Consider the following 16,828-nt stretch of genomic DNA (forward strand, 5'->3'; position numbering starts at 1 on the left):
ATAATACCGGAAGGCACTCGCCCCAGAATACCACCGCCGCTGTTGTGTGTTCTTATCGTGTACTTGCTCACTCAACACGTTGTTTAGTTTAATCTTTCTCTCGCAATGATTTCGAAGCTTTAATTGACCGAAATTATTGAGGTTAAGTGCAGTTGAGGTTAGGTGCGGAAATTACTATTGCGGTCAGGCCCGGTGAGCCACCCCCTGGTAACGACACTGCTTGGGCCACGTCCATGAGTGTGCCATAGAAAGCGTTCAATTCGACTTTCTGACGTTTGTGTTGAAATCGTTGCTATCGGCGGTGCTCCCACGTGAAGCCTCCATTGGCGTTTCTGACGTGGCGGTAGAACACTACAGCATTTCACGCAAATCATTGTATAGCACTACATAATCCCTGGCGACTGTTGAGAAGAAACCTATGCATATGATCCCAGTGAACAGAAATATCTCATTATTTCCGAAATCGTTGTATGTGCAGCATTATCATTCTATTCGTTTAGAGAATATGTTACGTGAGTGCTTATGACAGTCATAATCATAATGTATCCGGTTGAGCAAGCGCAGTTCTGTCAAATCATTTTGATCAATCGCAGATGCAGGCGTAACATGCACGGTAAAGTGCAGTGTATTATTGAATTGAAAACATCCCAATTTCATTTCTCACACTTCGGCAAAGACATGTTCTAATCCTGGAGTCTATGCCTAGTTGTAATAACGTTAGTACCAATTAGCATATTTTCTTACCACCAATTATGTGGTGTACGCGATAAAAACAACGAACGTCTTCCCTTGCATCACCATGTTCCCAATAAATCTTCCGTTAAGAAGGTAGTCTGCGTATCCTAAGTTAAATTATGGAAACTTCTTACAGCTTTCAAAACTTTCACTAGTTGTGGAACCTTGCATCTTGTATGTTGAGAACTCGGCGTCACGAAATTGAGGAATAATCACCAAGGTATCGCCAGAGAGCGTACACGGCGGGCGCTGAAAAAAGTTTGTCGCATGCTGCAATTGCATTATCTCTTCTCTAGTCCCGACGAAAGTGCTGAAAGCTAAGCAGGGAGTGGTGGCAGGGCAAACAAACTATCGCACCTCGTGACCTTTAGCAGTTTTTTTTTTTCTCCGAATGCGCGGCTTTTTCAGTGTGGTCGCGCGTGCACGCGTAGACAAGTAGCGGCCTCGTGCGGCTATCTCGGTAACTTTATTTTTCGGGCACAGACGCACAGACGGTTTTTCACTCACAACCAACTGGGCCGACGCCGGCGGCTGGTTTTCTGCGACACGATCTCTTTAACACTGTCGCGTTAGAAGGCGACAAGTGCTGGCGAAGCAGGCGAGTCCGTGCCGTGCCGTCACATCGCCGCGACTGTAGCGACACCAGTGTTCGTGGTCGGGGTTAATACTGATATATTCTTGTGTCTCTAACGCCACCTGCAGCAAACCACCAGCCATGGACGGCACGCCATGGCCTCGCTACTCGGAGCTCAATCCAGTGCACATGGAGCTGAGTCCAAAGCGGTTCCGCATTGGGAAAGGATTGCACGCCGACCACTGTCGCTTCTGGAAGAAGTTCATTCTCAAGTGACGAACCATGCATCCGCATCGTAGTGCGTTTCCATTTACAAAGGCAAGTGAAAAACCGCTGCGCCAAGGTAACGTCCCTTTACACTAATTAACTAGCAAATGGTTCTTTAAAAACCGGAGTAGCTAGGTGCTCTCAAAATTTTTCCGATGTCAAGCGATATTCCTTAATTTGGAAAATATCCTTGCACCCTTTCAAGATATTTCTTTCAGCTGTAACGTAAACTTTGTCTTGATGGCTTTTCCAATATGTTCAGTCACACCACTGCAGTTTTTCGCAGAGACCACTCATACTGTTACAGGGTGTTTCGAAGTGTATATGCAGGCTTATAAACACACAGCGTACAAATGGAGTTAACAGATTTAAAATGACCGGCCAATCATTATGAACCAGCCAGCTTCTCGGTCTTTTTACTTCACCGTCTTCTTCGTTCATTTTTATGTACAGCCAAACTCAAATATATTGAGCTCGCAAAAAAAAAAAAGATTTAGATTGATATATAGAGAGTGTTAGAGAGTTTAGTTTATTTTTACCACGTACAGTTGTACGGTAAGTGGCTGGCACAGGGGAAAAAAAGCTGTATAAAACAGCTTGACAAAAGCTTCATATCTCCATATGGTATATCCCCATACGACAACTTTTAATAACGTTATCGTATTTGCAGTGCGAATTTCGGTTCGCAAACTTAGTTAACGGTATTGCCACATGATAATGTATAAAATACACACACATTCACGACGCCTCCCTCCTTCTTTTGTTCTTTTTTTTTGCGGTTTGGAGGTGGGGATGCGCGGCTATGCAGAGGTGAATTAAACGCGAGAAAATACTGTATTAATTTTAGTAGCGCTTCAGCATCTTCATGAGTAGCTTTGTGCATTCATCGGACGCTGTTGGACTTGCTTTACAATATTTTAGTGATTGTGTTTTTTGGGTTGCTGTACGCAACGGGGACGTCAGACTTTTTTTTTTAAGTTCTACCGTGTTGATTATCACTAGATTTGCAGAAAACAACAGGCTAATCTGTTTTACGTCATCTATTGCATTACCTAACGATAGGAGAAGCGAAATTTTAACGCTTTACAGTGCATAAAACATGGACGAACAAAGAAGAAGCACACAGAATGCTGACTGGCCCAACGCTGAACCTTAGCGAAAAAGCGAACGGCGACTCCACCGCAAGAAGGGCTAGCTCACCGAACAACAAATAAGATGCTCCTCAACCTCGATTAACTCTCATTTGAAGCAAATAAAGATCCCTTTAACCAATGCCGGCATGGTGTCACACCCTCAGCGCAGTGAATACAGGCCCGTATCACTTTGTTTCCCAAATAAGGCAAACTTCTTGAAATCGAGAACCTAAGACCTATTTCCCTTGCGTCATGCTTAAGCAAGCTATTCGGACGTCATTCTCTGCTGAATATAGAGAAGCTCATAGACCACATACTTTTCCCCAAAACTATGATCGGCTTCCACCCGTTACTATCCACCCAAGACATAATATATACTATACAACTTCTGGAAAACGTATTACATTCTCGGCACACTAATCATATTCGCGTCATTCCAGCTCTTCACCTAACGAAAGCGTTCGACAATGTACACCATGCGGCCATCCTGGAAGCGCTCTCCTCACACCAGGTCGGCAAACGCTCATATCAGTGCATTGCCACTTTCCTTTTTATGTTCTTTCGCAACCACATAGCTGAGATTACCTGCGGGTCTTCTTCCTTATCCACATTCCCCTTGGGCAGCCGAGATACCTCCCAAGGGTCTGTTTTTTCTTCACCCCTTTTTAACATCAACCTAATTTCGATGGCATGCACCGTGGCCTCCATTCCCAATCTATTGCACTCTTTCTATTCTGATAATACTTTATGGACCACCAAAGGCAATTTACGGGCTACGGAAGAGACACTGCGGCAAGCATTGACGCATCGACAGCTTGTGCAGCCAGTGTAGGTTTAGCCAACTCGCCCACCAAATACCAACTCCTCGTCCTGCGTTGTTCACCCCTTCAAAGGACGGTTGGACGTCGGACTTCTACCCACGCTGAGAGTGATTACTGACGGCACTCCCGTCCATGAGGTTTGTAAAATCCGTACCCTCGGTATTCTCCTCTAAAAGAACACTGCCACTAATTATAAACTCGCGTCCACCGCTCCTCAGCCGGTACGGTTCATCCGCCACATAGCTCATCAAAAACTAGGCATGCGCGAACACGATCTCACACGCTTAGTTGAAGCCTTTGTCCTTAGTAGGGTAGTACGATCACTGCCCTACATTTGTCTCTCCCTCGTAAAAGAAGATAAAGTTAACGTCCTTATAAGGCAGGCTTACAAATCGGCCCTAAACCTACTCCATCACACCTCAACTAAAGAAACTCCCCTACACGAGTGTCCCTAAGACTCACGCACAGCTCGTCGAAGCTCACCAGTCGGCGCTACTTGAGCGGCAGTCCTCCACCCCTGCTGGCCGACTTCTATACACTCGTATAGGCTTCAACGTACATGTCAACTGTCGCTATCAGACGAATCTTTTGGTCCATATCTACCATCTCATCACAATACGCGCTCTCCCTTATGATATGCACGCGGAGCCCCACACGACTCACAGAGGAGCCCATGTGGGTGCTCTACACAAACATGCGACACGCGACCAGATACCATCTATGTCGACGCCGCTTCTTACGTCCCATCCCCAGCTTTCACCCTAAGCACCATATCCGATTCCCTAGTCCTGCAGGTCACTGGATCGGACCACAACACCTCCTCTACGGAGGGCGTGGAAGAATCTGTTCCCCTTGCCTATCTCCTCCCCCTCTGCCTCATCTATTGTCATTCGAAAACTGCCATCCGCAACTTTGCTTGTGGAGGCATATAACGCTTTGTAGCCTGTATCCTCTCCCTTAAAGAGGCTGATTCAAATTATATGGGTCCCCGACCCATATAATTTATATATATATGCAGCTCACCAGGGAACGACGCCGACGATTTTCTAGCTCGAGGATTCCCCAGCTCAGCAGGGCAGGCCCTCAGCTGGGGAGACGTTCGTGAGCGCATGATCACATGTCAAGAAATTTCCGTTGACTACAGAGAACAAGTACTCCGACACCCACCAACACACAAATTTCTCGTCAAACTGCAACAGGTGACGTGGTACCAGCTATACCCCGGCGATTTTCTCTCCCCCACCCATCCAGCACAAAGACACCAGGGACTTATCTTGCTTGCACCTACACACTGCGATGCGTCAAAAGCAGACTTTCATCACATCTTACGCTTTAAGCTCCAACTACCTGTCGATTGGCAACTCCCCGACGTCGAGCGATAGGAGGCTGCGATTTCTGGCTTTAATCCGACTATTCAACAGCCGCTAACCGACTGGGCTTCAACAGTCGCCAAGAGGCACCAGCTACCATCCATGAAACCAGGAGTCAGCGCAGCCGTAGAATTCATCGCGTGTGGCTCAAAAAACTCAATAAAGTTGTTCACCATCTGAGGGCGCAACAGCGAAGTATCATGGGGGCGGAAAACACGTGATGGCAAGCGCTAAATTTAACTCACTCCACGCAGCGTCTTCATAAAAAAGCGGCTCAGCCTCCAGAATGCATGCTTAGAGGGTCCCCTAAGATGAATAAAAGTGAAAAGTTTGTCAGGAAAAGCCAACTTTTGACGCGTTTCTCGCTGCCCGATCTACGATATATGAAGCTGAAGCAGTCCGGCTGTGTTTGTCATATGTAACCATATATTTTCCAATGTATTGACGTTGTCGTGATCGAAAATAGTTGGATCTAAAAGATGACTTCACTTACCCGAGTTCTATATAGTCGGGCTCGACTCTACTCGAAGTGAACGAACAGCTTTAACGAAGCACTAAATGTTTCGCACTCTTTCGAACCGTGAGAGTAATACCAAGACAGCCGCTGCTAATTCTTCTTCATGCAGGTACACAGGAAGACCACCTCCATCCTTGGACTCTTCGAGAGGTCCAGCAGCTCCACGGCGAAGATGCATCGTCACCGAGAGGCTGACAGACACCTTGATGCGGAATGAGTGCGCGTGTGACAGTGTACTTGTGTGCGAGTGAGCACATCCGCACAAACAGGTGCCAGTGCGTGTGCGTGTGAAGACGCACGACGCTGACCAGTATAGATGGTCAGCGACCACCCGGTAACCTGCCTGTTGGTTTGTGTCACATATCGATCAAAGCGAGGCAAGTGTAGACAGACATGCCACGCCACGTGCCTCGTTCTGAAGTGCTCGTGCCGACGAACACTCTCAGAGCAACGGCCTCATCATTTCATCGTTTCATCGTGAAAACTGCGACCTGTCAGTCTGTGCGAATGGTTCAGAAAGGCGGTCGTCTGATTGTTTCGGTAAACTGTAAAGCAATCTACAGAGGCTCCGAGAAAAACGGAGGCCTGCGAAAATTGGATTAATTTACATTCGTCTTTGCTCCGCACTCGCGAAAGATTTCCGCCGAATAGTTCAATTTAAACCATTCATTGTGAGCTGCAAGCAGCAAAGAACCTTTAAAAAACACGCCTTTATTAGGTGTCTGATCTTCGTAAATGCTGAGTTGCAGAACTAGGCAGAATTTATGCGGCCGTTTATGCACAAACATATGGGCAAGCGTACGGATGCTTCGAAGTAGGAGTGTGCGAATGCTCAAACTTTCGAATACGAATAGCATGCGAATAGGACAGAAGGTGAATTCAAATATCTAATGAAGTATCGAATACCTCATAATCATCAGCCTATCACATCTCCCCTGCCGGACGAAAGCCTCGCCCAACGATCTCCAACCTGAACCCACCCTGTCATACACGAGCTAACTTCGCCCATCGCTTTATTTCGCCGTTCCATCTAACCTTCTCCCTTCGTCAGCCACATGTGAATCGTTGAAAAGCCGCAAAACAACAAGTGACAACCGTTTTCATTGCTCTCATGACCAGGAGAAGGAGGAATGAAACTATATCTTCCGAAGTGAGAACGTGAATGAATATAACCTGGAGTCGTTCTTCTTAACTATTTTTTTAGACAGATATGATTCTCTTTGCCTGTTTTTCGCTCAGTTACGGCAGGCCACTGCTTTCGCCGAATAGAGAGGACGACGCTACTCGCACATTTTCCCCAAATTCAGGTCTAGGGAGCAATTTATTCCCCATCAAGCCTTGCTCTCGTGCACAAGGGAAGAATGCGGCCTTGTAAAGCATTGAGTTGATATTTAACGCAGTGAAACAGGGGGGAGGACAGAACACGTGCGCTGCCTTCTCGTCCTTCTGTTTCATTGCGCTAAATGTTACCTAATTGATCTCATGATCAGGATTTTGGGAAATGTGCTCGTAGCACCATCTCTCTCCGGCGACAGCGTTGATCTAAAATAGGCGAAGAAAAAAACATATATCACCAACCAATATAATTATCAAAAACGGCTTCCGGCTATTCGCAGCGGAGATACGCTGGACCATTCGGGTAAAAATTACAAAGTTGCACTACAAGCCGCACGGCTTTCTAGAGCATTTTATTAAAATATGTCTCCACGTGTTTCTAATGGGCGCTCTTCAATCGTCCTGGGAAGCGATACTACAGTTTAGCCAGAATGTTCCAGCTAGTCTCTGCTGCGTATCAGGAAGTCATTCTTGGTAACTAGCTTTTTTCGTCAGATACGATTTTTTTTAACCTGTGTCCGACTCTCTTGTTATAGGAGGCCGTTGCTGCCACCGATAGATGGTGCCACGTATACAGATGTCCCCAAATCCTGAGAATGTTTAAAACGTCTAAAATGAATTACCGAAACTTCACGAGCTTGCAGCACATTGAAAATACTTTTCGTAGTGCATTCATCGAAAATTATTATGAGGGAAATTAACTGTTTAACATGTTAACAAGGTGAACATTATTTAAGTGCTGTGAGATCACGTCTGAAAGTGAGAAAGACCCACTCCTTTATGTGATTTCATGTTAGCGTAATGCCATTTCTTTTCCACAATCATATAAACATTTCTTAGGTAACATTCTTGACGGTTGTTTTATTGCATATGTTTATAAAACGCGAAAGTGCAACATATGCGGCATATCTAAATAACGCAGCTTGGTGGTAAAAAAAAAAAACCCTGTTTGTGAGCGTGCCGAACAGGTTGAAACAAACAGCGAAGGCCATGCACGAACCATGCATATTGCTTGGTTATTGCAGTAAATCATATTCAATAGCAGGGAATGCGGCACAAGTATGCACTGAAAAATAGTATGAATTGACCGCAGAACACTACGTCACCTAATAAATGCGTATTAGGGGTGTTTTATTTTGAAAATAAAAATGCATATCATTCGTAAGTCGTCCCACGTTCGAATATTCTAATTTTTCCGCATATTCACCTCATAAGCTCCATATTCCGCTGTGGTTCAATATTCAGGAAAGTTTGACTATGCATTCATGTCGAATCATATGTGCTTTGAATGAGCAAAATATTCAATTCGTATTCGAAATTTTGAGTATACACACACCGTTTCTTCAAAGTGAACCACAAGCACAGGGTCACATTTTGTTTGCTTGCGTTCGTTTTGTACATAGGCCCCTTGCGGAGATAAAACATTTTTCAATGCTTGTCGCGTGCATTCGTGACCTCGTTTCGCGCATGTATTGTGCAAGACTTCGTCTCTGCTAAGCCAACAGCAGAGCTACTGCTCTCGTCATGGCTAACTCCATAAGGCGTTTAAAAAGTCGTTTAGAACAACACTGCGTTTAAAAGCAATTTTAATGTGCGTATCGCGTTTGCACGCTGCCATCAAAATTTCTTCGTTTCTTTTGCGAGTGCCAAAATTAGTGCGTTATCAAACATAAGAAGATTACGTACACTGTTATCCATGCCAATGCTATGTTATGATTTAGGGCGTGCATTTATTCTTTTTTTCAAGGACGAGAACAAATTTTTCATCTATACCGCAAATATAAAGATGGCCGTTTGCTCTACATGAAGAGACGTTAACGACAAAGGTGGTTTATTTATTTTCGCAGATGCTTTGACCGTCACAAACGTGAGGTTAAGCGGCCTTCACGTGTTTGCTTAGCTTGAAGTAGACTTGTTTGATGCTTTAGGGTGAGCTTGTTGCTATTAAAAGTGTATTTTATGATCACGTGGCATTGCAATCGCGATATTTTGATCTAGCTTAGTTTGTGCTGAAACTAAGGCATTCTCATGGAGCCGTGCTAAGCCCGATATCAATGATGACCTGACAGATCCTCTGTGTAGCTGTAGCTGAATTGTGTTAAAAAAGAATGGTGGCTGGTCACTATATCGTTTGGGTGATGTAAGGAAACAAAAGCAGGTTGGTTGCTGCCGTTAAATAGACTTCGTTTAACTATTCACATGTAACTTTGGTGATCTAAAATGCCCGGATGAGAAAAATTGCTTCTGCGTAAGCGGGCATGAAAAAAAAAAGAATAGTTAGTGCAAGATGATTAAATTATTTTTCAGAAAATATACGTTTTCATTGCAATAAGATTTCAGGTGTGTAAGCTTTTCAGCATCTCAAGCGTATCTTTCCGATTAATCTTGTGTAAAAGTGCTTATAGCTCTGAAACTGAGTCACATTATGTAGGTTTGAAGATTCCAATTTACCGCATTTCGTACACAGTCTATGAGCGTTCAGCTACTGATAAACTTACACATTAACATGAAGAAGTTGGAGAATTTCTTGAGCCCTAAAACGCTAAGTTTATCACCTTAAGTTACGAAGAGCAGCTGTAACTCGCTGGCATTGTTGTTTTATTTTTTGATTGATCCTTCTTTATCCTCACTTTTATTCGTAGCAGTCAACCTTTGATTTATAACTGGTATATACCCTTTCTCTCATGCGTGTCCAGAGCACCTAATGAAAATTTCCGATGACTACTCCTCTTCATTCAGTATTATTTTCCTTTATCTTATTAAGAATTATGATAGATCTGAAACTGCCTTTCAATCCTGCATTTACTTTTATGTAGTTCGTGATAGAGACACAACTTTTCAGACGCCACTTGTTTGTAAGTGATAGAACATGTGACGTATCAAGTGATTTTCAGCTGAAGACAAGTTAACACTGCTTTCTCTCGCTGCAATGTCTACGAATTCATCAATGAGTACCATATAGACTTAGTAAGGTACCTGTGCAATGTTTCCACGCGAACACCCAGTTGTGCCAAAGAAGCGCTGCCAACATTCTTAACACGTCTTAAATAATTTTCACGTCCTCAATGTACTTAAAGGCTAAAAGAAATCCACGTCAAATAACACATAACAGTTTGCCTAAACAAGAAATATGTGTTTTACTTTGTTATTAGTCGTTTGTGAACAAATTCTTATCGAAAAAATTTTGACTAAGACACAAGAAAAACAGAAATAGAAAAAAGAATGCTTAAAATCCAAAAAAAAAAATCTTTCATTTTTAAGCATGCTTTTTTTTTATTTCCGTTTTCCTTTTGTTTGGACTGTTAAAACGTTGTTTTCAGTTTATAAAGCAAACTTATTATTTGCCAAACTAAGCTACTCCGAACAAATCATGCTGCCACCTGTCGCCACTTATATGTACATTCTTGTAAACACTTCAATTCACGCATAACTGTAATGTCTGTGTTCCCAATAAATCATCAGAAGAATTGTATGGTCACTTACTTAACCAAATATTTTGTACAACAGTCATATTTTCGTGCCCCTTTGAGGCATACGAGGTGAATTCATTTGTTTGTAGATATCGAACGCAGTTTTCCATTGATGTACTTTCATATTTAAATGTTTTTTGCATATAATTTCATGAGCCCACAGAGATTTCCAACACTAACGTACTCATTTTTCGGGTAGGTGAAGTCCGTTGGTAAGCATTATGTATCATCACTGCAAGACTGAAATATTCATGAACGATGGGCAAACGATCGAAAATAATTACCCATTTTGTACATGTTTGTCAGTGCTGGTGTTTTTTTATTATTTCTTCATTGCTTTTGTTCGTGTGAATCTCACTTTCTGCATTGCTATACGTGACGCAAAGATGACTTAACTCGGCCTCTTAGTCATAACTGTGGGGCTGATGCGTTCATTATCAGTGAGCCCCTTTCTCTTGGAAAACAGAAGTTCATTTTTTCATTGACTCTATTGGAAACACTTATAAAGTTAATGATAAATGATTTAATATGTCGTCGTGCACATAGGTAGCAATATTCGATTTCTTCGTAGAAAAAACGGCACAACTTATTGTATAATTTTGGTATTTTAGCGCTTGTAAAGCAGGTATTCATGTACAGGTACACTAATACTTCACAGCACGGGCCTTTGAATGACAATTACCTCAGAAAAAATTGTAAATATAGTAACACAATATAGAAGGTTTTTCTCACACGTACACACTGTGACTTCATGAGTTCAATTTAACCTGTGCCTCTAAGAGCAGCTTGATATATCATAACTATTAGTGTGCCACCGACAGCGTGTACACAATGTTACAAATTTAAATACGGGCGAAATGAACCTGTTTGATACTTGATAGCAGCCACATTTTTGTGTATGAAGTGTGCTTGTTTTTCTCTTTTGCACTTTGAGACCCTTCGAAAAATGCTTGCATTACGTGGTAAAGTCGCAATACACGATCATTTGTTTTGTATGTTGTTCAAACTATTCTACACAACGCGTGGATTTAATGGATTCGTTTCCAGGCATACCCCCATAACATCCTTTTTTTTAACACGCACGCCGACATCATCCATTTGCAACTGTTAATTTGGATCTGTAAAGAAAACAGCTTCTGTTCCCAAAAAAGTGTGTTAAGGCACACAACGCTCCCTGTTACTTTTTTCTAATCGAAATATCAAGTTAATCATGTTTATTTTCTTGTCTGGTGAAAACCACTGGTTTCATTATCGTTGTCCAATTGTGGGTATGTGCCCTATGTTGTTATTACCAACATAAACATAGATTCGTCAATCACCCAAGCTATACCACAGCTTGTGCAACAGGAAGGAGACATTGTAGTCAAGGAAATTTGATGGGTAAGTGACAATCTCGATTCCTTCACTACTGCCAGTACGTAGCATTCACAGAACCAACGCAAACAAAGTGCCACTCCTCACATGTACTTTCTCTCACAAACTTCTTGCGGTAAGCCGCTGTTTCAGAATGGGTCATGTACTCATTTTACAGAATTGTAAATAAGCTGGCTGACAATTCATATACACAGTGCAGCGTATACCAACAGAACACTTGAGTCAGTTCCCTTCAAGTATTACAAAAGTACCTTTATAGATTCCTGTGTTCATGAATTGTAAGGCCAGGCTCAAAAGATCTGTTCTCTCATACAATTCCGATCAAGCCTCTTCATGGCACCCTGGGCAGTCTGATGGTGTTTTTCCGATAGGGAGCAGTCATCTTCGTACAGAATTTTTCTGTATCTTTCGCATACCACCTATTTTTCCCTCTCGCATGTAGGATAGCAAGCTACGCAATCTAGTTGTCCTCTCCTCTTTTTTTTTCATTCCCACTTTCTCTGTGATGAAGCTTGTACAAACGACGTTGTCCTTATACATTTCATAGGAAACTCGCGCATCTGAATCACCACCCGACTCGGTTAACGCACAGTATCGGCGGCACACATGCCCTAAACCTGTGTCATCATAGAAACCCTTTACATTTTGTGCAACCGTAAAGGAAAAGACTATGGGTAATTGTGAGGGACACTCTGAATTTTCTCGAGTAACTTATTTGTACGTTTGTTGGCATCACGTGTTACTGCGCAGAAGCTGACCTGGGTGAGCTCATCGAGCGGTACTGGTACGACGTCCGCTTCAACGTCTTTATCGATGGCCGTGAGTCCACAACTTACTGCGTCAGCCCCGAGCAGTCACTTACTGTTCGCCTACAGCAGCTCAGTCTTGTGGATATCACCAAAGGACACTACGAGGTACTTTTCTCTAGATTATGAATGATTCCGCATGGCCGCGTTTAGGTTCCCTACGACGCTGTATTTCTACAAGAAAAAAAAACTAAATAATGGCAGTTAATTTCTTGAACGAAAGCTGTAGAGCTGTTTAAAAGGAGCCCTGTAATACTTTTTCAACATGGTCATGAAAGGCAGCCGACTGTTGGTCAAGACTCGTGTGGACATGTTAACTAAACAACCCAGCTGAACATGAAGCATGGAAGTTACAGTCAAATTTCAAAGCCAGCTACAAATCACTAACTTTTCTCTCGACAAACCCAGAGGCACGTGAATACGCCCATAGGCCGACTTGCGCGTCGTTAGCTGTGTACATAATGGCCACGGTGGTCTACAGTTTACGCTCGTGATGACACCGAAAGCAAGCCACGCTTTGGCGTGTTCAAGAAAAAACAAACTCCCAAGCATTTCCCCGAGGGTGAACATGGTTAAGTGCGAATACACGGGGTGATGCTATGAGGGGTATTTATTAATTCGCACTATTATATTTATTAATCACACTATGGTGCCTTTATGGTGTAATGGTTCCTGGGAATCGCAATTTGATCACACGAGGGAGTTTACGTTAACTCACTGGCGAATGCCAACGGATTTTAACTTTACTCCCCCTCACGACCCGCTCTCTACGGGAGACAGAGAGAAGGCGGGCGCGCGAGAGAGAGGGGTGCGCGCGCAGCTGCAGCGAGCGAGGAGAGCGGAGGAGCGAGCGAAGGGGGAGGGGGTATAAGGCGCGTTACTGACACCGATATCAGCGTCGCGTCCGTGGCTTGTTCGGTAGAGCTTCGCGCTGCGGCCCGCCAAGTCCTCTTTCTTTTAAAGATATAGAGAAGACTGCGGACGCCGCCGACGGCGGTGAATGGTTTGGGGTCGCTTATAAAGTGTATTCACACTTAAAAAACAAGAAAGAAAAAAATGTGCTTAAGGTTATGGCACGCGCTGACGTGTGGATGTAGCCTCTTGCCCTCTTAACAATTCAGTGCGACAAAGCCTTGTAACTCATGTCATACTTGACAGATTCTAAAAAAAAAACGTTTGGTGGCCAACACGTGAGGCAACTAACTCCGATATTGAGGTTATTCGAGGGCCACTTGGATCCCTTCAAAGCATTAAATCGAGTAAGCCGTTGGCATAGTTGACCACTGTTCTTTTTTTTTGTCATGGTACTGTTGCAAGATTCGACAGTCAGCAATAGCTAAGGCTGGCATGGTGCGTCTAGGGGCATATCATGCCTCACCTAAATGTAACTACTTCGTAATGGACTTCTATGATTGTGGTTTATATTATATATATATATATATATATATATATATATATATATATATATATATATATATATATATATATATATATATATATATATATATATATATATATATATATATATATAAATGTGCTTCAAAATTGGTTAATCTTGTCTATATATTGTCTTCCATGATTATGGTTTGTATTGTATATAATATTTTTATGCCCTATTTTGTGTTTTTCGTTGATTCTGGCATAAAAAATGGTGTTTCTTGAGGAACCCCCGAAAATATTCTGACATCCCGGTTTAGTTTCCCGTAAAATTCATCGCATTAAAACGTTGTAGAGATCCACAACTGTAGCAGTGCTTCAAGAGGAGGCTTTCATGCGATGACTCCCAACGCCAATTTTTCTATTCAAATGCACGTGAACTCAGTAAATTGTTCTCTAAATGGCTAGTGTAGCAATATGAATGATGGTTGTTGCAAAAGAGGAACGTCATGTTCTGGCCACCGTTGTGGCGCCGAATTTGTAATCTAATGTGTAACTTCTTTTTCTTTTTGCGAAAATTGGTAGAAGTTTGGATGTTCTAAAGAATTTGTATATAAAAACACAAATCTTACATATTCGTGACGCTTCACCAGTAATAGATGAGGCAGCTTGGCCAACAATATCCATTAGGTCATATAAAAGGTAAAATTACGATTACCGATTCACAATATAGAGCTGCTGAAATTTTTACAAAGGTTGTTTCATAATCCCCACTTGCCACAAGTTATACATATAGTATATTGCGAACCTGAGTAATCTGCCCTAATTTTGTTTTCTATGAATATATCACATAATATCCTGTTATATATTTCTGACACCTTTTCTTTTTTGTTCTTGTAGTCACAAAGCAATGCACAGTACGCCAACATGTGTTTTATCAGTCACAGTCGAACCCAGTCGTAACGGTACTGATTACCAATATATCGTTTACAACAATCAAAAGCTGCTGCACCGTCAATTTATGTATGTTATCTATGGTGCAATAGCCCGCTTACAGCAGTGCCCGCATGCCGTATTAACACTTATAACAATGAATTCTGACTGATTGACATCCGTTCTAAATTTAAGGAAACGCGAAATCCTCGAAAAGAAAGGAGAAAACGAGAAATGCGAGCTGAACCCCCGCAATGCCGTAACTCCTACTCGAACAAACCCGGACACCCCTTCAAATTTTTTATATGTTTCACAGCATAGCAGTGTTTTATTGCAGCAAAGCTTACTTTAAAATACGCCACGGCAGGAGTTGCGCAGGTTTTCGAGTAAATAGTTTAGACTTCGAATAGTTGCAGCGTCCGAAGCTTCAGGCATTGTGATATATTGACTCTATGGGGCTTCAGGTAGTTTAGTGAAAGCCTCCGAATTTTAAAACCTGTCCGAAAAATTGGCAGCTTCGTCATTCTTGCCACTGATTTCTGTTGGGATGTCCCATCCGACATAAGAGCTTTCGTCCAACACCCTGCCATTCCCTTATACTGCCTTTTGTGTTTTGTTTGTGTAACCCATTTTTATGAATCATCGATTATAACAATGACATTTTTGTAGCACTTGAGTATTGCTATAAGTTGGTTTAACTATTTGTTTCTGATAGCCCAGACGCCGATTTGCGACGAGGTCGATTCAGCCATCTCTGTATCGGTTCCTCGCCAGAAGGTGAACAAAAAACCCACCCACCATGTTTCAATCGTGCTCGTGTGTTGAAGTTTCTCGTTAACGAATTATCCCATCAGGCCTAAGAAATTTGGCGTCCGACCTCCTACAGGTCTCGTTGCTTATCCTGGCGTCCAAGGAACGGCCGGAGCTCCAGTTAGAGACATGCGAGCAGCCCAAGCTCTTCCTGACGATTAAGGTAAAATACGAAGTCCGAGACTGGAAGGCACCACCCACGACAGTCCGCGAAGACATCACCTGCATCGGCTACGTGATCGACGAGGACGAAGAGTTCAGCTACAAAGACTGACCGTGGGGTCACCATGTGATCATTCCTGCGTGACGATTCCTGTGTTAACATGCGTGGCTACGCTTTGCCTTGTACCGTGAAAAACAATTGTAGAAACAACATTATTTCGTTTCTTTCTATTTTTATATCTAATATGTATTCAATTCATTCACAGTATGTAATATGTATGCGATCACTCCCGCAGTAGGTTGCTATTCAATATGCGTGAATATCTAAATAAAATTACAAAATGTTTGCTGGGATTCTATAAAACTGTGGATGACAAAAAAAAATGAAAAGGAAGACTACTCGTGAGAAGCGAATGTGGGGATGTCTTTTATTAAGACGTGGATCCCAGTGCTCACCAGCCCGTACTCATCACATTGTGGTTGATCTACATATACAGTGCTTGTGGAAACAAAAAAGCATAATTTTGAAGTGTAAACTAAACGTTAAGCCCTCACCAACTATTCTCCGAGACAGCAACGACTGCTTGTGTCCAAACATTAACGATTTTATCAAATATAACAAGTTTTTCCTATCGTGCAGTTTGATCCATCCGTTCTTCTTTTAAATGGGAACTTTGGCACTTTGCTCGTGCGCCATATACATTCGTATGAAATTTTTCACCGGAAACATGAGCTCATTTCAATATTCAGCACGGGGCACGGAGACAATGAATACCCAGGTAAGCACAGTTGCTGCTGATTGTTGTTTGCCGATGAGGTAAGTTTTTAATCACATCTAGGACGTTCCGACTCCAGTGGGACCATCTCGTTTGAAGAAACATGCTTGAAAGGTAAATTTAAAACTACGCCTGATAGATCGTATGAGCCGTATTAATATTGAAACTAAAATTTTGTTCAGACCAGGAATATTGATCATCGCACTTTATTGGAAGGTAATGAGTGCACGTAGGAGCGTGACATAGTACAGTCGAACCTCTTTAAACAATACCAGTTTTTAACAATATCCGGAAATTTTGACCACCTGGGGTTCTTTAACGTGCACCCAAATCTGAGCACACGGGCCTACAACATTTCCGCCTCCATC

The 16,828-nt window shown here is 42.6% G+C and overlaps 1 protein-coding gene across 2 annotated transcripts in view; it reads left to right on the forward strand.

Annotated features, from left to right (window-relative positions):
• The window catches only part of LOC119172599 (acetylcholinesterase-1), a 57,216-nt gene extending 46,997 nt beyond the window's left edge, over positions 1 to 10,219 (forward strand). For both annotated transcript variants that reach the window (XM_075892104.1, XM_037423755.2), the window contains 2 exons: positions 1,438 to 1,627; positions 5,527 to 10,219. In XM_075892104.1, the coding sequence (XP_075748219.1) occupies positions 1,438 to 1,585 (148 nt within the window). In that variant the 3' untranslated portion in view covers positions 1,586 to 1,627; positions 5,527 to 10,219. The remainder of the gene's footprint in view (positions 1 to 1,437; positions 1,628 to 5,526) is intronic.
• Positions 10,220 to 16,828: the final 6,609 nt, after the last annotated feature.

This window comes from Rhipicephalus microplus, chromosome 4, assembly GCF_043290135.1.
Source record: "Rhipicephalus microplus isolate Deutch F79 chromosome 4, USDA_Rmic, whole genome shotgun sequence".
Lineage (NCBI taxonomy): Eukaryota > Metazoa > Arthropoda > Arachnida > Ixodida > Ixodidae > Rhipicephalus > Rhipicephalus microplus.